The 27,305-nt window shown below is 38.8% G+C and overlaps 1 protein-coding gene across 1 annotated transcript in view; it reads left to right on the plus strand.

Moving 5' to 3' along the window:
- The window catches only part of LOC126484277 (snRNA-activating protein complex subunit 3-like), a 161,056-nt gene that overhangs the window by 38,779 nt on the left and 94,972 nt on the right, over nucleotides 1–27,305 (plus strand). Inside the window, exon 2 of the mRNA XM_050107703.1 lies at nucleotides 8,295–8,484. Coding sequence (XP_049963660.1) covers nucleotides 8,295–8,484 — 190 coding nt within the window. The remainder of the gene's footprint in view (nucleotides 1–8,294; nucleotides 8,485–27,305) is intronic.

The raw sequence follows: 27,305 nt of genomic DNA on the forward strand, positions 1-27,305 counted from the left end.
ACCTACTACGTTTCCTTCTCTTCCTTTTCCTACTATCGAGTTCCAGTCACCCATGACTATTAAATTTTCTTCTCCCTTCACTATCTGAATAATTTCTTTTAGCTCATCATACATTTCATCAATTTCTTCATCGTCTGCAGAGCTAGTTGGCATATAAACTTGTACTACTGTGGTAGGTGTGGGCTTCGTATCTATCTTGGCCACAATAATGTATTCACTATGCTGTTTGTAGTAGCTTACCAGCATTCCTATTTTCCTATTCATTATTAAACCTACTCCTGCATTGCCCCTATTTGATTTTGTATTTATAACCCTGTATTCACCTGACCAGAAGTCTTGTTCCTCCTGCCACCGAACTTCACTAATTCCCACTATATCTAACTTTAACCTATCCATTTCCATTTTTAAATTTTAGGACCTACCTGCCCGATTAAGGGATCTGACATTCCACACTCTGACCCGTAGAACGCCAGTTTTCTTTCTCCTGATAACAATGTACTCCTGAGTAGTCCCCACCCAGAGATCCAAATGGACGACTATTTTACCTCCGGAATATTTTACCCAAGAGGACGCCATCATCATTTAATCATACAGTAAAGCTGCATGCCCTCGGGAAAAATTACGGCTGTAGTTTCCCCTTCCTTTCAGCCGTTCTCAGTACCAGCACAGCAAGGCCGTTTGGTTAATGTTACAGGGCCAGATCAGTCAATCATCCAGACTGTTGCCCCTGCAACTACTGAAAAGGCTGCTGCCCCTCTTCAGGAACCACACGTTTGTCTGGCCTATCAACAGATACCCCTCCTTGTGGTTGCACCTATGGTACGGCTATCTGTATCGCTGAGGCACGCAAACCTCCCCACCTACAGCAAGGTCCATGGTTCATGTGGGGGGCCTCAAGACATATTGACTTGCATATTATGTGTCCTTTGGTCTCCAACATTTCGCATCAGAGCTCCGACTGCTAGAATGCCTGTTTTGTTTTTCCTGATGATGACATCCTCCCGACTAGTCCGTGCCCAGAGATCGAATGAGGGACTGTTTTGCTTCTGAAATATTTAACCCAAGATGTCATAATCATTTAACCACAGAGTACAGTTTCATGCCAGTGAGAAAAATAACAGCTGCAGTTTCTCCTTGCTTTCAGCCATTCATAGTGCGAGCACAAGCAAGCAAGGCAATATTGACTGATAATACAAGGCTGAATCTGAAAAGGATGCTGCTCCTTTTCAGGAAATACATGTTTGTCTGTCCCCTCCACAGGTAGCCCTCCCTTTTGGTTTCACCTGAGCTATGGCTATTTGTCTCGTTCAGGCATGCAAACCACCACACCTCAGCAAGGTGTATGGTTGCACATTGTACAAAGCATTTACTTAAGTTTACATGGACAGTTGTCAGCTGTCTATAGAGTGGCAAAGTAAGGACCTCTTTATTTTAAATATTAGAGTTATGTTGAATTTACTGCACTTAGTCAAAGTATGTTTGATGTGAATGGAGGTACTGATCTCTCTCTCTCTCTCTCTCTCTCTCTCTCTCTCTCACACACACACACACACACACACACACACACACACACACACACCTGGCCACTCTTGTCTCCCAGTGCTAAGGGTTGACTGTGACAGTGGTGAGCAGTGATCTCATTCGGCTTGGTTAGTGGGGGTGCAGATGGTTGTAACAACATATTAGTAGGCAGTTAGGTGCAGGAATGAGACACTATGCTGTGGGGGAAACGGGGGTTAGGAGAGAAACAGAAAAGGGGAAGGATTATACAGGTGTTCACTTTGGCGGCGGGGGGGAGGGGGGGGGAGGGGGGGGGGGATGGTAGAAGGCATGTGGGAAGCTGGAGCACTGCTGCTGGCTTGCTGCAGCTGAGTACATGGGCCACTTCCCTACTCCCTCATTCTTACTGCTTCTCACCTTCCTACCATTCTCCTCTGCTCGCAGTATGTGCTGCCACCTCTTATTGCTGCTAGACTAGCAGCTGCCAGTGAGAGGCAGGGAGGCGTGAGCAGTGGTTTGTTTGGGTCTGATTTTTTAGACTGCTGACGCAGCAGATGGAGACAGCAGTCATGTGGGCCTGAATTGTGTCTTGAGTGATTATGTGAAAGTGTGCATGCTCTCATTTTCTGACAAAGGCTATGGTCAAAATTTTAGTTGTAAGAGTGTGATTGTCTATTCTATGTGCCTGTCTGCCTCTCAGCCATCATTTTCATGGTGAGCTGTTACCTGTCCTTATTAGTATTGATTCTCAGAGTATTGGCACCAGTTATCTGTTGCACAGATTGATCACTGCAGTCTCATTTCATCAGCATGGTGTCTATGACACATGGGTAGCTGGCCACAAGAGTACACTTCCATGATGGGCCAAAACTGCAGGCCATTTCTGTAGGTATCTTTAAAGGATCAGGTCTGCCAATCTGAATCCCATCATTTTCCACTAATGTGCAGGCCCTGACCTCAGATCTAGTTTCACCGATCTGCCCGCAGGCTGGGTCTGTTTGTGTGTGGCTTAATGCGGCGGATTTTCGTGGTTTATCCTTGGATCCAGGACTGTGGTGCTCTTTGGCAGGACAGAGGCCATGGGCAATGTATTTCAGGAATTGTGGCTGTCACCACAAGTACACTGCAGAGTGCGTTTTATAGACATCTTATTTATTCTAGTACATTTTGGCACTTGGAAAGTAGTTATATATTAGAAAGTATGGATGATAAGCAGAAAATTGTGGTGGTCACTGGCGGTTTGTAACATATGTACTCATATATTTCTCGAAAGAAAACTCACCCAATACCTGTAAAATGAAATGATCGTGTGGCATTGATGGCCGTGAGACCCCATCTGGGGACGTTTGGCCGCTGGGTTGTAAGTCCTCATTCAGGTGATGCCACATTGGACTACTTGTGTGTCAGTAATCATGAAATGATGATGACAACACAATTACCCAGAACACGAGCAGAGAAAATCTCCAACCCAGCTGGGAATTGAACCAGCCCTGCTGCATGGTAGGCAGACATGACCACTCAGCCAAGCAGGTGGACAAACAACACCTCAAAAATAATGGACAGAACACAGTGGGCAATAACAGTCAATAACGAACATAGTAGACTCAACATTTCATTGGTGGTCACCTATAGTGTTGCTTTACACAACTCTTCCATGCCTTATACCCTTCTTTCAAGAGACCTACTTTTTTTCTGAGGTTATTTCTAAAATCAGTGAAGGTATTTTAAATCTGTATTGCGACTCCAAGGAAATGCATATTATTGTCACCAAATTTCTGTCATTTTATTGAAATAATATAATGTCTGTGGTCTTAATGAAACACGTTTGACTTGCTTTCTCCATCTAAAAGCAGTTCATTACAAAAGATGTTGATGTTAGCACTTAAAATTTTTACTCACATCTTTAGAAGTACAGAAGTCCCTACATTTTTTGTCAACTTATGTCTTTACACACCCTTGAGATCTGAAGCCCCTACATTTTTTTGTCAACTTATGCCCTTACTCACTCTTGAGATCTCAAAATTTGCCAGAGAGAAATGGTAAAACTTATCTGGAAATCAAGGAAATATCAGGGAATTTCACTTGGGGAAACTTGTGGCACCATGTACATGCAGCTAAGTTGGTAGACCACATGGCTGTTTTCACAGGTGGCCCTGCCTTTTACATGACGCACATCTGTGTCTATTAAATGGGTGAAAACCACAGGCCAAGGGTTAGGAGCAGGGGTGGAATAAGGACAAGAGTATTGTATAGCATGGATGGGAAGCAGAATGCCAGTGTGGAAGGTGTGGGGAGGATACTTCTCATTTCGTGGTGCAGTGTGGTTTGTCGTTAAAAGTTCTGAGAGCATGTGTTTCTATAAGAGTCAACAAATATGTTTCTATCTCACAAGACAACCATAAACATAAAATTGGGGAAATTCAAGCCCACATGGAGTCTTATCGGCAATTGTTCTTCCCACAAACTGTTTGCGACTGTGACTGGAAAGGGGAAAGTGACAGTGGTATGAGAAGTACCCTGCACCGCACACCATGAGGTGGTTTGTGGAGTATGGGTGAAGATGTAGGCATAGATGACAAGACATAGTTGAAAGCCTGGTGTAAAACATGATTGAGCTGCTCCAGTCCTAGTTGATACTGAGTCACAGGGAGGGCAGTCCTTTGTGGCAGGTCAGTGGGTATGTGGTAAGGACTGGGCAGACAAGGCTTGAGAGGCCTGTTTCTGGATTACTCATCATTGAAGATTGGTGACTAGGCTGTATGGAAGGGAGGCATTGATGTAGAATGAGCGGCAGCTGTCAAAGTGGAGGTATTGTTGGCGGTTGGTATATTGGACGTGGACAGAGATACTGAAGTAGTCATCTCATATGGTGGAGCTCAAGGTTAAGGAAGGTGGATTGTTGGGCTGAGGAGTACCAGATGAGCAAATGAGGGTGAAGTTGTTGAGGTTCTGGAGGCATGTGCATAAAGTAACCTCACCCTTCTTCGAGATTATGAAAATGTAATGAGTGTGTTTGAACTAAGTGAGGCTCTGAGATTTTGGTAGGCTAGGAAGACTTCCTCATAGATGACCTATGAGTGGGTTGGTATAGTATGGTGCCATGCAGGTGCCCATTGCTGTACCATGGATTTGCCCTTTTTAGGTGATGTCTTTAAAGGAGAAGTAAATGTGGGTGAGTATAGAGATGGTCTTGGTGACCATCAAGGAGGTTACATGTTTGGAATCAGGTGGGTGTTGGGAAAAGTAGTGTTCAGTGGTGGTAAGACCATGTGTGTTGGGAATGTTAGTGTTGAGGGAGGTGGTATTGACAGTGACAAGCAGGGTGTTGTTTCATAAAGGAACAGGAACTGTGTAGAGTTTATAGAGGGAATGATTAACTGTTGTATACAGTAAGGTTGGTTATGGCTAATAGGCTGAAGGTGTTGTTCCACAAGGGTAGAGACTCTGCCCATGGGAGCACTATGTACCACTATAATGTGAGAATAATGTGTGTGTGTTTTGTCTGTATTTGATGAAGGACTTAGTTCAGTAGCTGATCATATCTAGCAGTCTCCTTTCAATGTGTTTGTCTTCCATTCAATGTCTTCTCTGTGTGGTGTGTAGTAATGTATCCATTTCAGTTGTCGTTTTCTATCTGATATTTTCCAATGTTTTATTGTGATAAATTCTAGGAGTGGCTAATGAGGTGTTCGTTTATTTTGTGTTAGAACATTTAAGAATTTTCATGCTGCTGCCTGATGTCTGCTGGCAAGCTGTTAAAGACATTTTCTTCAGAATATTGGCTAGGGAGAAGCTTCTGCAAGATATCTGGTTATCAACTGCATCTGCAGAATAAATACAGGGTGTATAAAAAAGAATCATCCAATTTGGCACGTCTATATTTCTGAAACTATTAAAAATGTACAATAAATTTTGTTTTTTGATGAATGGGAAACCCAGAGAGTTTTTTTTTGTACCTTTTCATAGGTGTTCACTATGCCCCCAATGAGATGCACAGCATATGTCATTGCAGTATTCAAATTGTTTCCACACTAGAGCAAGCAGGTCTTGAATTACAGCTTCCACAGCTGCTGTTATGCAGTGTCTCAGTTCATTGATAGCTGATGGTAAAGGGGGCACTAAACAGAGTGTCCGGTGATCTTGGAGGCCAGTAATGTAAGGTTGAATCATTTGGTCCAGTGCGACTGATCCATCATTCAGTAATCCTTTGATTTAAAAATTCTCGCACTTCCAGATGCCAGTGTGGAGTTGCCTTATCCTGATGGTAAATGAAGTTGTTCGAATCAGTTGAGCTGTTGAGATGCAAATGGATTTCTGTGGACTCCGGGTGAAAATGTGTTTGACATCATCAGATACTTGGGGAGGCCCGGCGATTTGCCTTTACTCAAACGACCTACTTCTCGGAATTATTCAAGCCATCATCTAATGCTCTACACTGTAGGAGGATCCACACCATACCTAGTATGAAAGTCACACTGAACAATTATTAATGACCCGCATTGCGCAAAATGTAGAACATGAAGTACTTTCTGCTGTCTCGACACCATTTTTACTAGAACTGAATTGGGCCCATACTTCTTCTACCTTGCAGGAACCATGTAAAACTCGAGAGTTGCACTGCCCCAGAAGATTATGTCATAAGACCATATTCAATGAAAATATGATAGTATGCAGGCAGTCCTGTCTGCAGATCAACACAATGAGAGAAATTTCTAAGTACAAAGCAAACATAATTGAAGTTTTTGCTAAACTTATCAATGTCATGGTGCCATCTCAATTTGTTATCCATCTGGATGCCAAGAAACATCACCCATGTAACCTCTCCCAGTTTATGTAAGTTGATCCCAACTTATGATACCTGTAAATCATCATTATTTGTTTGGGATTGCATAATACAAGTTTTAGCAAGATTAAGTGTTAAGCTGTTGGCTGTGAACTAGCTGTTAGCTTACTCAGTTATGTGGAAGTTCAGCTTCCCCGAGTGTATTGAATGTTTAAATCACTTATGAAGGGGCAACAGTCTGGGTGAGTAACTGATCTGCCTCGTAACATCAGCCAGCATAGCCTTGCCTTTTTGGTACTGTCAACAGCTGAAATCAAGGGAAACCTACATTCCTTTTTGTTCCCAAGAACATGCAACTCTGCTCATGGGTAAAATATTCTCCAGACATAAAATAGTCAACCATTTGGACCTCTGCATGGAGACTACTCAGGAGGGGGTATCATCATGAAAAACAAATCTTTAATTGTATCAAAAGGAAAATTCACTTGAGGAAACTATTAAATTATGAGGCAGAATTTCTGGCCAGTACATACTTCAGGATACAAAATTTTAGTAATGCTGATTGACATACATAAAAATACATACACTTTCACAGCTTTTGGAACCATTTGTTACTTTCTTGGGGAGGAGGGAGGAATAGGTTTTGGCATTTTACAGGCTGCAACATGGAATATATTGTATGTGCTTGACATCATTCCACTCTGTTGTATGTGCTTGACATCATTTCATTCTGGTGGTGATCTGAATTGATATGAAAATGGAAATAACAAACTTCATAAATGCCACAATCGCTTTAGTAGAGCATTTATTCTGATTAATCAGTTTCGGCAAACAATGTTGCCATCTTCGGATCTTATGCTTTAGTAGCATATCATACATAGTGCACCAAATATACTTGCTCATGCTCACATTAAAACCGCATACAACCCCCTGCAGCTTTTAAGGGAGCGTGAGCATGTATGTTTGGTGCACTGTCATGACATTATTATATAATGATTGCTTTACTTTTGAGATGCCGATGTAGTACACCATGCATATTCTTGGCATGCCTATTTATTATGCGACACAAATTATTGTACACGTGTATGTGGTTCTTTGAAGTGTAGTGCATAAGATCCAAAGCTGGCAACATAGTTTGCTGAAACTGGTATTTTGAATAAATGCTGTACTAAAGCAGTCATGGCATTTTGAAGTTTTGTCACAGATAGGTTATGGAACTTATACAGAAGGATGAATAGCTTGGAGAGTGTTGTGGTAGGAATTAGTGAGGTGTGGTGGCAGTTGTGTAGGTTAGTTGATTACAGGGTAAGACAAAATTAAGTAAGAGTAATACAGCAGTAAGTCTGATAATGAACAAGAAAGTAGTTGTGTAGGTCAACTGCTCTGCACAGCATAGTAAACACTTACCGTAGCCAAGACCAACAAAAAGAAGTGTATATGCTTTCTGGTGAAGCTGTTGGTGAATAGATTGAAAGAGATAAAAGAAGTAGTTGAGATGGTTAAGGTAGATGAAAATTTCATTGTGATGGGAGACTGGAATTCAACTGGAGGAAAATAAGAGAAAAAATGTATATTAGGAGAACGTGAACTGTGGTACAGGAATGAAAGCAGAATCCGCCTGTTGAATTTCACACAGAACACATTTCATTATTGTGTACACTTAGTTCACTGATCTTGAAAGTATACATGGAAGAGACCTGGGACATTTTTAATAGATTTTGTTATAGTAGGACAGAGACTTCAAAACCAGATTTTAAACTGACAAAACATTTATTGGGACAGATGTGGATTTTGACTATAAATTAATGTTTCTGCCCTGTGCTTTTTCATTTACTAGACTAAGGTACTCCTCTTAAAGTCAACTTGTCAGCTTTTTTGTGCATCTGATGCCACCTGGCAAACAGATTTCAGATTATGATATAATGTTCATCAAATTTAATTTTGGTTGATTGTAATTACTCAGTATCTCCTCAACAATGTGTACAGAAACAAACTGTTTTGTACTTTTCAGTCCTCAATTACTGGATTTTCCTGACGAACCTCCCAGTGTTAATGTTGATTTAATAAAAGCCAAACGTGGGCTCTTTGATGGCTCGAAAGCACCTAGATATGTTCCTTTGGCCACACTTTATCACGCTAAAGAAAAGGATGTTGAAAAAGAAAATCCTGCTTATCTGAAGTATACTGGAACTATTTGGCTGGTAAGTATATATATTTCGTTAATTTCTCATCGCTGCCTTAAGTTTTTTGCAATGTTTTCATTCACCAGACACACGAAATTCTTCCCAGTTACTGAATGGTGAATAATGGTTCATTAATACCTTTTCTGTGTTGTACAGAGCTGTGTTCTGTGATACCTTGAGCATGTGGGTCATTTTATTTTCCATTACATTTTATCTCTTATGAAAGACAAATATATTTTCTCAGAAACATGATAAAAATACTTCTTTTTCTTTTTATACTTCTTTTTGTGTCAAAGTCAAAGTGAGTGATAGGAATGGGCAACAAAGATTCATGAATTATGACAACTGTTGGAAGAAGCATGAAACAGTAATTTCTGACAACTCATATCTGTATGATCATGTCTGTGTTTTCACTCATTTCCCACTAGTCTGTTCATCTGAAGCTTAACATGGATGTCAACATCACGTTATGTATTTCATTGCATTTCATGTTACAGTACTTATTTCTCCTTCTCTTGGAAAGAAGCAGTAGACTGTAAATTATAATCACATATAATTTTGGCAGCTGAATAGTAAAGTGTCAAATGGTATTTGTGTATAATTCACGCAAATAATTAATATATGGACAGAGTCATTTACACAACTGTTGTCCACATGTTATTAAAATTTATTTGTAGTTACAGTGTATAGGTATGTGATTACTAGACATAGGATTTTTTATGCAAAAATGTGATGAAAAAAGTTTAAAAATGGTGTGACTTTAAGGCATTAAACATGCTAAAAAAGGTGCCAATTCCAAATGTGAAAATTTATCATGAATCCATATTTAAGTCATTAAATCACAAACTTCCCAAATTATTATTATTTCTTTATTGTATGGCTTCCTGAGACATTGGAAAAAAAATAACATGGGATTTATGTAATTTACTGACATTTGGGACTGCCATCAGGAAGTCATCTGGTCTACCATTCTGTGAACTTGTGGGGCATCATTGTGTGTTGTGTCTGATGGTTTGTGGTTCTCTGCAATCAAAAAGTGGGGATAGCTGCTTGCCCTATTTGTGTCAAAAAAAGTTGCACATCTCCCTTGTTGGATTTTAATTCTATTTTGTGTGGTACCTCAAATCTAGGTTTTTGGGTGATACATGGCATTGGTCGATGCATTTGTGAGGCTGAACTCATCTTCCACATGACTCTTTATGGTGTGTGTGTGTGTGTGTGTGTGTGTGTGTGTGTGGGTGGGTGGGTGGGTGGGCGCGTGCACCCACGTGCATTTTAATATATAGTGGCTGTCGAGAGCTGAGTTGGTTGTGGTTTGTACTATCTACATTTTGATAGATCTGTAGATTTTTATTGTCCACAACTTATGAATTGTAGGTGAGAGAGTGGAATGTGGCTCAGTACTCTATAGGAGTTGATTTGATGACACCAGCAAACATTCTCATGGAGTTACTTACCTGAACATCTACTTTTTGTTCATGTGGGCTGTTTAGTCAGTCTGGGGCACAATATTCAGTGAATGAGAAGACAAGACCCAGAGCAGAAGATTGCAGGTTGGGTGCTGAAGCTCCCCAGGTTCTTTCGCATAGCTTTTAGATGATATTCCTTGTTTTCAATTGTTATTACATACTCTCTGAAAGATAGAGTTCAGCCAATGGCTACCCCAGGTACTTTGGTGTTTTATTTTCAGTATGAGTAGTGTTTTCAAACTGTATGTCAAGTTTTCTTCTCGCAAGTTTATTATTTAAGCAACTTCTGTTTTGGTGCTTTTTGGTTGAGGTCTGCATTTGCAAAAGTACTTTCTCATTACATCTATGTCTAACATTAGGATTTCTTTTAATTGTTTAATTGAGCTATGCCTTGTTTCAAGTACCCAGTCACTGATGTTACAAAACTCCAACACTTCCATCTTTAGAGTGGCATTGTGCCAATGACTACTCACTAAATATTTGTAAGTAGGAAGGAAATGTTTATCAAGAAACACAAGAAAGACAATATTCCACCAGCTGTATTTTAAAATTGTATAAATGAGTCACTTGTCTTCTGGCACAGAGGTTAGTGAATTGGATTTGCATTCAGGAGGACAAAGGTTGAAACCAGCATCCGGCCATCCTGATTTAGGTTTTCCAAGATTTCCTAAATCAGTTCAAGCAAATGTCAGGATGGTTCCTTTGAATGGGCATATCCCAACTTCCTTCCCCATCCTTCCTTCATCCGATGGGACAAAGTCCTCGCTGTTTGGTCCCCTCCCCCAAATCAACCAACCTACCATTTGTCTTCAAAATTCTGATTTTCCAAAGTGTCCAAACTGTTATTGAGAAATGAAGTATTTATCAAGAAGGGTTAATTGCCAGCATGTGAGAGTATGAAGCACTGAAAATCTTCATGAAATTATGGTTCATGAATGAGATTCGCAAAAGTTTAGTGCTTTCTGTGCTGCGTCACAGGCAAAGGTGTGTGAGCTATTTTCCTTCTGTTAAAAGATTGTGATGTGTACCTCTTACCTTGATAAGTTGCAGTTGTGGTTGTTTCCAAAACTGACTGTTGATTTCAAGAATTTTATTTTCCAACAAGATGAGGTACCTCCTCATTGGAGCACTGATGTTCTTCATTACCTAAAGAATGAACATGTGCATTGATGGATTGGATGTACTGCTGAAGACAATGTGGCTTTGTTCCCTTGCCCCCCCCCCCAACCAACACAGCTCACCTGACATAATGGCTTGTGACTTTTCCCTTTGGGGGTACACTGAGGGCCATATTTATGTACCCCCACTGCCAAGAACACAGCGGCAGCTCAGAGAACACATCAGTGCTGCTGTGATGACCATTGACGTTACTACATAATGTATGGAATGAACTCAGTTGCCTCTTGGACATGTATTGTGTGATTTACCATTTATTCATGCATCAATTATATTTGTATGTGTTATACTGTAGTAAACATAGAGCTTTGAAAGCGAATGAATCATTTGCTGTAGCTTTGTATTTTATTAATCACTGTTAGGTTTGGGCTGGCCTGTTTTCAAGTGCACCTAAATACATAACAGCACACCATAATAAATGTAAAAGCCATACGACATACTGGATGTAGCATTTTCACAAACATAGTAATTACTTATAACAGATGTAGGTACACCACCCTCATCTTGTCATACAAAAATCGCATGCCATGTGCACCTGTGCATAGCATGGTTGTTAAAATATGTGTTGCTTTTAGATGCACTTGAAAATGGCCCATACATGAAAATAGTGCTTAATAATTTAAAAATACAGCCTGCTGGAATGATGCCTTTCTTCAAATTTATCGAGGCTGGGGTGCTCACCCAGAAGAGAACAGACACAAGAGGTGTGTGTTTTCTTTTGAAATGGTAACCAATATTCTTGTTTGTTGTTACCTTCACCACTTCAGGTTTTTGGCTAAGCTTTGTTTTTCCAATACATTCAAGTGGATCCTTAATGCCATACTTCTTTATCAAAATGAAGCTTTCCTGTGAAAGTTTAAGTTTTTGTTTGCCTTTTACAGTCAAAGAATCAGCTGGCAAATCATCTAAAATCTGCATACAGACTGAAAATTATTGCAGATAAACATTGCAGTTTGCAACCAAGCACCACATTTAGTGATCGTATGGCAGGTGATGATAAAAGTCCTGTAATTTTTATGTACTTTCATATTGTGGCAGGAGCATTTTCCAAGATTTTCTAAATGCAAGAGCCAGATTTGTTACCACATAAGTATTTGTCATTTAATGTTTCACAAATTCCATGAGTGATTTGTGTGATGCAGAGTGTTTTCAAGTTGCACAACATGGACTTGGGGTTATAAAATGCAAGGAAGACATACGAAGCTTGTTATGTAAGCACTAACTGTACTTGATTACATTATACTTGTGATGTTACACTGGTTCTTTACTGTGATATCAGGTGGAAAGGTGAAGTCTGATTGAGAGCTAAGAGAGCCTGTTATTTAATCTTACCTTATTATTTCAGAACACTCGCCAACCTCTTCTGATCGAATTTATTTTCTCGAAGTGCTGCTGTTTCTGTTGCAATTAAGAACACAAATCCAGCATTCATCTCTCAAAATAAATAGGAGGCTTATCATCAACATCTCAAACGATTGTTTACACTAAATGGATGCTACAAAATTGTTATATTATGTGGAACATTGCAAAAACATTGATAAGGACAAAGTAGAAAAACATTCTGTGTCAATTAAGAGATGTCTATTGAATGTATCTAACAAGTTTTCTCTTGTATTCTTGACTTCATAGGCTTTGTCATGGTTGCGCTTCCTCTGTGATGTGCTCTGGAACTGACGACATGGAATAAATTGTCCAACCAGCAGATACTGCTAATGCTGTACGATGTTTGTTGTTGTACCAGCTTTCAGATAGGCTGCATCCATCCATCCCATGACACAAGCAAATAAACAAAAATTATGCCCAAACAGTTGATACATGATGAAAATAAACTTTTCATACGTCACTTCATCAGAGTTATATGTTACACTACATACTCTATCAGACTACAACACAGAACATACATTGTTGAAATTTTGCATCAGGATGGAATTATCTGTTTTCTCAAGAAAGAAAGTTAATCAGAAAATTCACACATGCACGAAGTCAATATTCATTAGTTCAGTCACTAAAAATAATGTAGTGAAAGACGTCAGAGGTTTAAAAAATTCTTATGCCCTGGGCATTGATTGTGTTCCACCAACTGCCATCAAGAAATGTATGCACATTATTGCTGAGCACTACCTTGCCTCTGTGACTATTCTTTTCAGGCATGTACTTTTCTAGAGCCACTGAACTCAAAAGTAATTTGTGTTTCCAAAAAGGTGGACAAAAATGAAAAGTTTTTGCAATTTTACAATTTTATCCTGATTCTCTAAAAATGGGAAAATATTATGTACAAACAACTGATGAGTTTCAGTGCCAAAGAGATATACTGAAGATATCTTGAAACAATGAATCTACAGAGATGGCTGTGTATGACCGTATTAATGTGACACGAGCTCTTTTGGATACAAAGCAGTCCACAACGGGCATATTTCTAGATCTGTCAAAGGCTTTTGATACAGTGGATCATAAAATATTGCTAATAAAAATTGAACAGTACTGTGTCAGAGGTCTGCCAAAAAAATGGATTACACCATTCATGGTCAGTTGTCTACAAAAGGTCAGTATGATGTACGCAGAAAGCAGCTCAGTTCAGTAATTGAAATTCAGTCTGGAGCAACAGGGAAGCAAGGCTTACCTCAAGTGTTCGTACTGGGACCTCTGTCTTTCCTCTTGTATGTCAGTGATCAGTGACTTGAGCCTGAATGTAAATGCACACTGAACCTTCATATTTGCAGAAGACAACTGTACTGCTTGAAGGGGCAACACAGCAGCAGTACAGAAAGCTGTGAATTTTGCTACTGAACAACTTATCAAGTGTGAAAATACAATGAAATCCAGACCTTTAGCTGCTTACAGGCGTTGCTAAATATCAACGGGGAAAGTTGAAAATGTGTGCCCAAACTGGGACTCGAACCCAGTATCTCCTGCTTACATGGAAGGTGCTCTGTCTGACTGAACCACCGAAGACACAGAGGATACTGCGACTGCAGGGACTTATCTCTGGCATGCTCCTCCTGAGACCCACACCTCCAACTTACTGTCCCCACACTACATTTGTGGTACCCCTGCCCACTATTCTCATTACTCGCGGCAGTCAATCTACTGATTCCCATAAGAGTTCGGGCAATGTGAGTGTGTCCCTGTTATAACAATGTTTGGTTAAAATCTGGAAATCTATTACCTTCCCAGCATCCACACTGGTCACCATTTGCAGCCACAAGTGGCACGTGGAAGCGATGTGTGGTGGAGAAGTTGGCGTGGTGCACTGCTGTTTTTATTCCTTTGAAGTCATCGGAGGTGCCTTAAAAAAATTGTTTTATGTTGATGAAGCAAAACTACATCCATGTCTGTAGATAGTTCTTAGTAAAACTTTTACTTTTTGTGTCAAATATTGAAGACCGTTATATTGGGAGTCTCACATGTTCTGTCTATACATTTGATTTCAAGGAAATTATTTGCTTAAAATACTTTGCAGATATATAAACCACTGGGCATATTTTGAAAAGTTTTCAGAGAAGAATGTTCTTATTGGCCAGTTTATGTTTGGTGGGTTTTAACTCATAGATTGCTGAATACAAAATATAGCATATGGAGAAAAAAAAAAAAAAAAAAAAAAAAAAAAAAAAAAAAAAAAAAAAATATAATAGCAGTGGAAGGAGAATGAGAACCTCTTTACAGTACTGAATAAATAAGTGATATATTTTGAGGTTTGGCCACGACGAGCTACAACACCCCAAGCTCAAAGCTCTTGTTACTCTTTCACATGTGGCTTACGAAGTCAGTTACAATCACATTTTAAGTTAACATTGCATTAAAAGCTATTTTCATTTTAAAACTAAAGATAGACATTTGCAAATCCAGTGGCAGAGGTAGCTATATACTGTATGTGTCAGTTTTTCATGTTTGTACTAACAGTTCCATCTACGAAACATTTAATAACTGTTTTTGTTTACATATAGTCGAACAAATGGTGTGGGTTCCAGTGAGCAATGATTAAGGAATGGGATTTTGCTACTGATATAACTAAAGCATGCTATTGTAAGTTAGGTTCCAGTATCATTGCTAAAATCATTTATTGATTATTACAGCTGTTTCAGAAGATTTCCATTTTCAAGTACACCTGCATTGTCCTGATGTATATTTAACATTTGGTGTGACTGTATCTATTGACTCTTCTTATTTATTTTAAGTAAATTGTAAAATACCGATTTCATGAATTTTTGCTGCTTTATACAGTGTGGTGTAATATTTTGATACAGTGTTGTAAATGCAATGTGAACTGTCAAAAAATGACAGGCAGTATTATAAATATGTTGTGAACTGTCAAAAAATTATGGAAATATTTATGATATTATATCAAAACATTATATGACACTGTATAAAACAACACAAAATTGACATGAAATCAATATTTTAGAATTTCATGTGAAGTATAATGAGAACAGTCACTAGGTACAGTCACACCAGATGTTATATGTACGTCAGGACAAAGCAGACATACTTAAAAAGTGTAATCTTCCAAAACAGTTTTTGTAATAATTGATAAAGGTTTTAAGCAGTGGTACTGGAACCTTACTTATTATGTCCTTCCAAGACACATATATTTTACTGCAGGCCCATTCATCCAGAAAATGTCCTATGCTCTGGGTTTTCTATGCTTACCTATTTGCTTGCATCTTTTATTCTTATTAATTTGGATTTTTTTGATGAGGGCACTGCATATGATGTAAAATGGGTTTTTCATGTTTTCGTAACAGTTATTACACAAATAATTACATTACCTTTGACAAAATAGCATTTTTTTATATTACTGGATGAACATAATGATCTGTGTAGTTACAACATTGTGCTGCTCAAACACTCTGGTTTTTCTTTGCTAACTATTGCCGAAATAAAAAGCTTATTTTGAGGAAGTACAACAACACACATGTCGAAACACATTATTTTTATTGTAGTACAAATCTCCACAAGCAGCAGTAGACGGTACAGAAAAATTTAACACTATTTCTGTTGCAATTACACTAGACATGTGCAGTCAGCATTACATTTTCTGTCCTCAGTCAATGGGTTTTGTCAGACATTGTGCAAATCCAATATTCATTTGGTACTTGCTCACAGAAATTCTGTTTTTCAGCTGAGCAATGTTACGATTTTGTCTTTCCTTTAGTGTAGTAGAGTTGCCAAGTGAAATGTTTAGCCAGACATACTCAGTTATTTTGAATGAGCCTCTGTGCAACCCTTGGCCTAGTGCACTAAGATAAATCCTCTGGTTCCATCTTGCCCTTGGCATTGGCAATGACTGAAATCCAGTTGTCTGAGTGAAAGGATATTTTGTTCCTCTCTATAAGGGCAAGATTTCTATCTGAACTGTCCTGCGTCTATCTTGACAGTGTCACTTTAGTGTGAATATCCCGGCTGCACCAGTTTCTGTCTCGCTGCCGTCATGTGTCTATACCCCGCCATTTCTGTGTGAATTGGTCCTAAGACAAAACATGCTAAAGAAATTGGTATATCAATTAGGAAATGCAGGAAGATCTGCAGCGGAGAGGCCCTTGGTGCAGGGAGTGGCAACTAACCCTTAACATAGTCAAATGTAATGTATTGCGAATACGTGGAAAGAAGGATCCTTTATTCTATGATTATATGATAGCCATATGAAATTAATTGTTGGTAAGGCGGGTGCCAGGTTGAGATTCGTTGGGAGAGTCCTTAGAAAATGTAGTCCATCAACAAAGGAGGTGGCTTACAAAACACTCGTTTGACTTATACTTGAGTATTGCTCATTAGTGTGGGATCCGCCCCAAGTCGGGTTGACAGAGGAGATAGAGAAGATCCAAAGTAGAGCGGCGCATTTCGTCACAGGGTTATTCGGTAAGCGTGATAGCGTTATGGAGATGTTTAGCAAACTCAAGTGACAGACTCTGCAAGAGAGGCGCTCTGCATCACGGTGTAGCTTGCTGTCCAGGTTTCGAGAGGGTGCGTTTCTGGATGAGGTATCGAATATATTGCTTCCCCCTACTTACACCTCCCGAGGAGATCAGGAATGTAAAATTAGAGAGATTCGAGTGCACATGGAGGCTTTCCGGCAGTCATTCTTCCTGTGAACCATACGCAACTGGAACAGGAAAGGAAGGTAATGACAGTGGCATGTAAAGTGCCCTCCGCCACACACTGTTGGGTGGCTTGTGGGGTATAAATGTAGATGTAGGACATGAAACATTAAAAGTTTATATAGGCTGGGAGGTGGTAAGGAAATAATATTCAGAAATAAAGAGGTACTAACTTGAAGTAACTGCATTACAAGATAATGAGGCGGAATAGCAAAGACATACTTTGAGAGAGTAAGTTGATAATATTATATGGAGGATGTGAAGAAAATGACAAACATGTATGGAACAGGCTTTGTAATAGCTTACCACCTGGTAACACAAGTGAAGAGTTTTGTGTCAGTTACCAAGTGATTGTCATGCCTCTCAATTAAACTTAAATATGGAGAGATGATAATTGTAAATGCACTTGCACCAACAGAAGTGAGTGAAGAAGAAGAAAGGTAAGGTTTCTGAGGAGTGGGAAAATGTGGTGGAAGGAGTGAGTAACAGAAGTATAAAAATTGTACTTGGAGTTTTTTTCATTAAAGTGGGGCAGGAGAGTATACACAGAATGAAAATTAGGACCATGAGCTTACTAGAGAAATCAGATGATAGTATGTTAAGACCAATTCTACAATAGCCCAAGATCTACTAATCACTCAGCAACCTTCCCCAATAAGAATGTAATCTACTTGCATAGATAAAGAATCTACTCACCAAGCAGTGGCAGGAGGAAACACATATAGAAGTTAAGAAGATTTGCAAGCTTTTGGAGCCAGTGGCTCCTTCTTCTGGCAGAGGGGTTGCAAGGGCGGGAAGAGAGATGAAGGAAAAGGACTGGTTAGGCTTAGGAAAAGGGAGTTATGGAAAAGTCACCCAGAACCCTAGGTCAGGGGAGGCTTACTGGATGGGATGAAAAGGAAAGACTGATTGTTGGGAATTGCGCCGAATGAGATTTGAAAATTGAGAGCTTAAAAGTGGAAGACAGTGTAATAAGCAAGACAGAGGTTACTGGCAAAACATCATTCAGGAGTTAATAAGTGATAGACATGTGAGGGGATGGGGGGAGGGGGAGGGGGGGAGATACAAAAAACTAGAAGAGAGTGAAGAAAGAAATGTACTAAAAATAAATGCTGAGACTGAAAACAATCAATGTAAATTAAGGCCAGGTGGATGGCAAGAACAGAGGATACTTTGTAACACCAGTTTCCAATTGCGTAGTTCTGAGAAACTGGTATGAGGGGGGAGAATCCAGGTAGAAAGTGTGGTGAAACAGGCACCGAGGTCATGACTCCCATGTTGTATAGCATGTTCTGCAGCATGATATGGTATGTTGCCAGCATACACCTTCTGTTGTGTAGGTACATGGTGAAAGACCCCCTCCCCCCCTGGATATGGTAAAGTTAAAATTTAGACAAATGAACAAAAAACATCATTCACTTTTCTTTGTACATGATTTTGTTCCACACTCTCATATGTAGAAGGATGGTTAAGATGTACAGCTCAAAGTATGAAGTATTATGAGTGTTATGTATTATATGTGTGTCTAATAAGAGAAGACTTAACAACAGTATTAAGTGTTTTTATTGAAGTGAAGTGGAGCCAAGTAAGGAGGATTTTCTTCATTTTTTGACTCACACTGATGTCCTTGAAGTCGGCTGCCTGCATCTACAATTGAAATGTAAGAGTGGAATCCGAATAGCCTAAATTTGTACACGCAGAACATTTCTGATAATGTGGTTAACTTTTTTCCATTTATTCTTTATTTATTATAATACAACTGGCCACTTGAGAGCCACGACTTCAGGGCACTGGTTGTAAGTAGAGTTTGTTATCTATTGTTATAGAAAGAAATTTCTATAACATTGCTATTAGTCTTAAAAACTAATTGTCTCCTTTCTGTTTGCATGAATCACTGTGGGGAGCAAGTAAAGCGAAAAGACAGAAATTGAAGAAAAATTTTTGGAAAGGAATAAGAATTGGACACAGGTTATGTAAAATTTTCCATAGTAAGCTGTTTTTTTCAGCAAAACAAAGGTAGGATGGCTACACAAGTTGCTTGCATGGTTATGCTTGGTAGTGCCTCTTTTGATGTAGCTAGAAACCTTTTTCTCATTATTCCCTTGAATTTTATGATGGAAAATTCGCAGGAATTTTTCAGTGTGATATGTTTTGTCAGTAAAACATAAAGAATTGCAACACAATAGTCTGCATATCATAATAGACGTAAAACAAGCTTTGATATTGCATAAATTACAATTATTAAGTGTACTAATTAGCATATGAAATTTTAACATTTTTGGTGAAATTTTTATTTTTGCTTATTCATACAACATGGCAAAAAAATATATGTCCATTGTTGATAGCAATAGCGAAAACTCAATCAGCCAAGATGGCATAGAATTGCGCAGTGGAACAGTTGAAGTTCAGGTGCCATGCATGCCTACCACAGAAACTTTAAGTAGGTCAGAGATGAGTGTTGCAGGTGTGACAAATAATAGCGACCCTCCACAGCAGAACAACCTTGACGACACAATGTTTACAATTGACAAGACAATGTCACTCAAATCCCAGAGCGGCACACCACTCCTGGATGATACATTGGAGAGTGATACAAATATGAATCTTGACAACACATTACAAACACCACTTGTTCACAGTACAAACATTGACTTGGAAGGTACAGCTGACAGCAACCACGTTAGTACAACTGATGCACTGCTATGGCAGTTATTATCAAACATCCACAGTAGCACAACTGTTGCACTGCTATGGCAGTTATTATCTAACATAAACATGAAATTAGGTAGTATCAATTCAAATTTCAGTGATATGAAACAAGATATCAATACCAAAATTGATAACGTGACACAGAATCTGAACACCATCACACAAGATCTGAATACAATGAAACGAGAACAAAAACAAGTATTCAAGGAGTTGCTGGACACAGTCTCACAGAAATGACTTAGCCACAGAAATTCGATGACTTAGCCAAAAATTTAGGTACTGAAATCGATGAAAAATTGAATGATATGAAAAAATAACTGAAGTATGAAGAAATTTATGAAGTTAACAGTAACATTACAGAGTTAATACAGAAGATAGATTCTTTTAATGACCACCATGATCTAGCAGAGCAACAGATAATGGAAATCACAGACACAAAAACAAAAATCGAAACAACACAATGAGTCGTGTTCGACAGTAAAAAAGGTAATCACTGTCATTAACAAACTAAATAAAGGCTATGAAGGTGTACCTCTAGCTGTAGAAGAACTTACTTTAAGGGTAGCAACATTAGAAGTTGACTCAATGTGTGGTAAGAAGGAGAGAGAGAAGATAAACAAAAATCTAAGTGATATCATTAGTCAAGCTGAAGCGGGTACGTTAGATAAGAGTAATACCCTTGCAGAGAAGTTAGTAACTGATTGTAAGTTATGCACAGATGTAGTAGAAAAGGCTATTCGGAAAAAATAAAATGAATTAGTGAACAAGGTAAACATTAACTTACAGGCCATGGAAGATAGGCTCCACAATCTTTTGGAAGAAAATAATATCACATCGGAAAATATACACGTAAATAATACAGTGAACAAACCACAACCTGTTAGTATTTATCCACAAATTGTCATGAGTCACACAGCATGTACCAGTGACAATTGTAGAGTGCAAAATGTAAACCTACCCACAACTCCAATACCTGAGCAATTACCAACCGGAATTACAGGTAACTACAATAATAACATAAATACAACTGAAAATTCCACATGTTTATCAAGTATTTTTGCAGGTGAAGGTTTTCTGAGACATCAACAGTTTCCTGTATTCACTACTGAAGGTAAAAGAATGAAGCCAGTAGTATTTATCAGTGTTTTTTGTCATGTTTTTCCACGCAGCTGGATGGAAGCACAGAAAATCAGATTTGGCATGGGATATATGCAAGGTGATGTTCTTTTATGGGCAACTGAATTGGCTGAACGTTGCAGCACCTATATAAAGTTTGAATGAGCTTTCCTCGAGAAATACTGGTCTGAGGCAGTGCAAGAAAGTTGCAGATGTGAGGTTTTCAATGCTGCACCATTTATTGGCAAATATGAAAGTTTACGTGGATACTTTGAAAAATACCTGAATAAGGCACGCTACTGGACGAACCCAATATGACAGGTAGAAGTGTTAAAAATTTTGAAAAGTCGTTTACTGTTGCACATTAGAGAAAAGTTAGTCACAATGCCAGAGCACGACAGTGAATATTTTCTTTCAGTGCCTGATTCTATCGACTTAGTCTATGAGGGAAGACCTGTACCGAATAGAGCAACAGAAAATCAGGTACAACAACAGGGTATATACGACCCGCGACAACCGGGAGATATGGGAAAAATACGGAAATTTTTTCATCCTGGAGAAAACCAGGAAAAACCCAGGAATTTTTAAAAATTCTGGGAATTTGACATTGTTTCAGTTTTCTGTTAAATTTTTGTAATTTTGACTGGTAAGAACCGATATTCTAACAAAGGACAAAAAATGGTTCAAATTACTCTGAGCACTATGGGACTTAACTTCTGAGGTCATCAGTCCCCTAGAACTTAGAACTCCTTAAACCTAACTAATCTAAGGACATCACACACATCCATGCCCAAGGCAGTATTCGAACCTGCGACCGTAGCGGTCGCGCCATTCCATACTGTAGCATCTAGAACCGCTCGGCTACTCCTGCCGGCAAACAAATGACATTACTGTATCCCGCTACTGCAGAATAATACTTTAACAATAAAACATAAACGAGAGAAAAAAACTAAAATAAGTTGCAAAGGAAATGCACCATATACAACAACGACACACAGTGCTCATGAAAGCATCTGCCAACAGCAAAGTGTGTCCAATGAGCGTGAAGTCACAACTGTTTACATTAGATTTGTTTTAGCAGTTATGAGCGGGTTCATGTGTATGTGTAGTTGAATCTCGTTTGAGTAGTAGATTCTCCCTCTTCTGGCTACAGAAATACGGCTGTTGGCTGTGCAAGCAGTTGCAGCAAACAGCTAGATGGTACCAGGAAAAGGGGGCACTAAATTCATATTCTTGAGGAAAAAAAATCTTGTTTCACAAAGAGCCTAGCATCCAGCGCACGTTGGTCTACCAATTATTCATATGATTTTGAAATGCATCCCTATTGGTTTTTGAACATTTTTGAACACATTTTAAGTTGATTTCTGAATGAATCATAAGTTGATTGTTGAATGCATGCATAGTGTACGTGATGTTTCTGTCAGGAGAATCCTCGTTGCATCTAGAAATAAATTTTCCACAGACAAGATGGGATGGGGCTATACGAGCAGAGCGGAGTAAAGCCGAACGGATGAATGCCAATTACTGTCTGATTATGTGGTTGATTGAATTTGCAAATGATCAGCGTTCTTATAATTATTAGTGAAATCCATAGATTCTGACTACCAGAATGGAAATAAACGACTAACAGGAATAACAGGTGAGAAAGATTACATATTATCTTCTCGGTGTATCCAAGAAAATGAAATTTTGACAGAAAATTTTTGGCCAGTTGTACAGTCCCTGGCTTTCAGCCACTTTAAGTTCTGTTCTGGAAGTAACACGGAAAACATGTTGTACGAACATGTAGCAACGCCTAACTGGAGAATAATCGCGAGATAACTAAACTTGTGAATCAGTGAAGTTAATCGGCGAACAAATTTTGACAGTGGCAGGAATAGCTGCAGAATTGGTGATGACAAGATTGTTTGTTAGAATGAGGAAGGAGAAGAAACGGGGACATCACACAAATTATGGAAGAATTAGACAATTCCAAATTTATATAAAAATTTCGTAATACTACTTTCCAATCTCATGCTTGAGAAACTGGTGCATGTGAATGAAATGTGAAACTATTTCCTGACATAAAGCATTTTGCTTGTAGTAGGCCTAATAGGCAGTTGGTATTGGTACTTCGTGAATTATATTCTGTTGTGTTGTAAAAATGACTATTTGTGCCAAAACAGTCTCGTTTTTTGGTGTTACAAAATTGCTGCAATGTTAGAAAGGCCTATTTTGTTTTATCTAGCAGACAGTGACAAAATAGATGTAACCAGATCAAGAAACCACAACAGTCTGGGGTATTATTTCTATTAACAGCTTTTTCAGTATTAGATAATGACATTTCGATATTTCATGTAGCAAAACATTTGACAAACTTTGATGAGGTAGTAGATTCTTTCGCAGAAAGGAAAGCACACCATGTAAAGCTGTAGCAAGATTAGAGAGAAAAAAATGCTAGGAGCTAAGGATTGAAGAAATGTGTACTTTCTTGTTTGTCTCTTGTCTTTATTGGTTTTATGTATCCTATATTTAATTTTATGTCACACAAAACAGCAAGTTATTAGCTAAGGCAGTGAAGAGTGCAAATTTTCTGAAAAGTTTTTGTTCTCCTGATTATAAATAATCGTATCTGCTATTAACGGCGCGAGGTTTTTTTTTTTAAATTTTTTTTATGGAATTAGGGGGAGGGGGGGGGGGGGGGGGGGGGGGGAGGCTGTCAAACCGGCCGATTGGGAGCAGGAGAGGCACCACAGGACATTTCAATTTCCACTGTCCTGAATATAGTTTGATGGCATCCATTACAAAATATACACATTTCAATTCCACAGAGCGAATTACAGTGACGTGCGATAGAAGAATGCTGTATGAAGAGGTGTGGCACTGCAGTTTGGCACACTTAAGACCAAATAACTTCTCTTAAATTTCCTCGAACACATACGTTTTATGTTTCAGACTTTTCAGAAAGATGTACGCTACATGATGAACATATTTTTGAAAGTTACATTTTTTTTTTTTCTTTTTTAGTATTGACCCGGTTAGCAAATATCGTAGATCCGGGGCTGATGCGCAGAACAGTCTTGAGTTATAGTGCGTAGTCTCCACGTGACCCGTGTTTACATTTAGTGATTTTGCTGTTTCCCCTCCATTTACTCTCACATCAAATAAAAACAAAACAGATATCTGTGGCCGGGAGCTATCAAGTGAATTAAAATACATTCACATAATTACGGAAGTCTAAAATATGAAATCAGTTTCAGATTTTATTTTATTTCTGCCTTTCTGGCAGTCAAGCAATAATCGCCTTGCAGAGCAATGAAGTTATTTTAGTCTGTTTGCTAAAGAAATTTCACTCTTATTAATCTTTTCCGCAGAGGCAGTCAATATATTTGAAACGAAACGTTTATTTCCACAGTACTCGTTGGTTTCAGCTGTTTGCTGCATTTAAAGTGCATGTTTTCATCTTCTAGCACATATGGCATTAAGCCATTATAAAGAACCCAACATGATATAATACAGTACTGGTGCTCCAAGAAAATTTACATCCCGAAAACCACACTGAAAAGAAACTTCCTGGCAGATTAAAACTGCATGCCTGACCGAGACTCGATCTCGGGACCTTTGCCTTTCACGGGCAAGTGCTCTACTTCTCATTCTGCACACTGAAAAGCTTAATATCAGGTCGAGGTCTACTTCATTGGGAATCTGGACATACGAATGTGCACTTCGAGTATGCACTTTAAATGTGCACATTTTAGTATGGTTCACGAAATTCCGATGCTCTTGGGATATCCTCTGATGTCTTGTTTCTTTTATGACATAATGTATGACATTTCAATGTTTTACATGTACGTACATACGGGCTCCCTATGTCGTGGTAGCTGCGCAAGCGCCATGTCACCTGTTATCTGCGCTCTCTGGTAACTGCTGAAACGAACCTATTTCTAACACGTTGCGGGAAAATATTGCGAATGGTGGTTTGAAAAGTGTTACTTTCAAAGTAAATATCCTTTTATGTAAGATGAACTACGTGCGAGAATGTACCATAAATTTCTTAAATCATTGGGCCTTTGACTCTCATTTAAAAATCAACTCTTTGATGTCGAGCCATGCAGAAGAATTTCGAACCCTGAAGATCAGACATTTATGTCATTATTAAAAATTTTACTGGTACATTTGTGTGATATATCTTAAAGTGTAACGGGCGCAAAGAAGATCAACGTTGTATACGAAAGCTTAGCGTTATTAACGTTAGAGACCAATATTATATGTGAAAGCTTTGCTTTTCTTGTAGCAACACTATGTATATTAATTTGAATTATTAACTTTCCCTGTTTGTGTGTTCCTGCTACTTAACAGTGCTGTTGCTTTTGGCTGGTCCAATGCTCTGAATATCTGCTGTCATCGGGTGGCGAGATCACGTGACATGAGCTATGATGCTTACAAAAGTGCATCGCAGTCTCGATTTCAATGATTCGGAAAGTAACATGTGGCGTTTGGTGGAATTCCAATGTATACTTTTGTAATACAAAAATACGCAGTGTACGTGTTGCTGCACATCAAAGATATTTCCAAAAGGTGTTTCTTTCCCCCTGAGTTTAGTTTTCTACCATTCAAAGGATAGATAAGTTTTGCAGTTCCAAGGGAAAATCTACTGTCACTTAACATGGAAAAAGTGTGTTTTCACCCGGGAGGAAGTGTATTTTTAACTGGGAAATCTGGGAAAAATCTGGGAATTTTTTTTTCCTTGACCGTGTATACACCCTAAATAACAACATAGTTAAGTAAATCAGTCAGTAACACATGATCTAAACACACAGCAAGAATGGTACACACAACAGCAGAGTTACATACCCAGAGGTAACGAGTACGGTAATGGGAGCAGAAAAAAACAAATATTTAAATGAAATTTTCAAAACAACAGGAGTAATTTCAATGCACAAACAAATTACAATCCTCCATCACAAAGCAACATGGCGAACATAAACAGAAACAGTCAGCCGCAACAGTGGCCAACATGTAGCAATAATGCCACGCCTTATGCTCTACCGCAGCCAAACTGTGAGCAGCAAAATAACGGCACTGCAGCCAACGACACAAATTGGCGAATTACCCACACTGTGCAACTAACTGAAATTACTCCAAGTAATGAATTAAGTCACACTATGCCATCGGGAAACCCCAACTAGTCGTGGTTAAGCCCCATGCTATTGACCTCTCTGGGAATGGGGGCAAAGCAGACCAGTCGTGGTTAAGCCCCATGCTATTGATCTCTCTGGGAATGGGGGCAAAGCAAAACAACAAACATGTTTCATAAGATTCGACAAACAAGGTGACATCAAGGATGATCTGTATCAGCATGAGTTAAATACAACAAGTAATATCCAGGAAGAACAAGTACAAGCAATCATTAAGGTGAAAATATTTAATATTGACACACAGCTGATTTTAGGTACAGGTTCAACTACCAACCTAATGCCAAATGCATTTTTCTGTGAATTAAAGAAGAGAGGCAAATTCCCAACATTTCCTGTCCAAAATTGCAAGGTGCAAACTGCTACAGGCAGTAAGACTAAATTGGTTGGACATTAGGCAGTTACTCCATTACTAATTGAACATTTTACAGTGAAGTGCAATTTTCTTATAATTGACAAACTCATTGTTAATTGTCTTACTGGTATGGACACGTTTAGAACACACAAAACACAGATTGACATAAGTAATGTTAAATGTAACTTTTATGTTCAAAAATGGTTCAAATGGCTCTGAGCACTATGGGACTTAACTTCTGTGGTCATCAGTCCCCTAAAACTTAGAACTACTTAAACCTAACTAACCTAAGGACATCACACACATCCATCCCCGAGGCAGGATTCGAACCTGCGACCGTAGCAGTCGCGTGGTTCCGGACTGAGTGCCTTAACTGCGAGACCACTGCGGCCGGCTAAGTTTTATGTAAAGTATAAGATTTTTCCTATTGATTTAGCCAAAACACCTGATGAAAGTAACAAAAACAAACCAGAGTCAAATGTAATAGGACAGTATTCCTTTCCATCTCTATATTTCACAAATAAATTTGATACTGAACAAGAAGCAAACACTGAGGTTAGTTACAAAATGGTAGAGCAGAAACTAAGTGGATCACAGATTCTAAATGATATGCAACAAGAACTTTCTAACTTGTTATTTAAGTATGCAAATGTTTTCAGTAAGGAGCAGGAGTAATCAAAGGCTATGAATATAAATTTGAAGTCCATCCACATGATACATTTTGTGTAATGTCATATCCAATTCC

This window comes from Schistocerca serialis, chromosome 6 (genome assembly GCF_023864345.2).
Source record: "Schistocerca serialis cubense isolate TAMUIC-IGC-003099 chromosome 6, iqSchSeri2.2, whole genome shotgun sequence".
In the NCBI taxonomy this organism is placed as follows: domain Eukaryota; kingdom Metazoa; phylum Arthropoda; class Insecta; order Orthoptera; family Acrididae; genus Schistocerca; species Schistocerca serialis.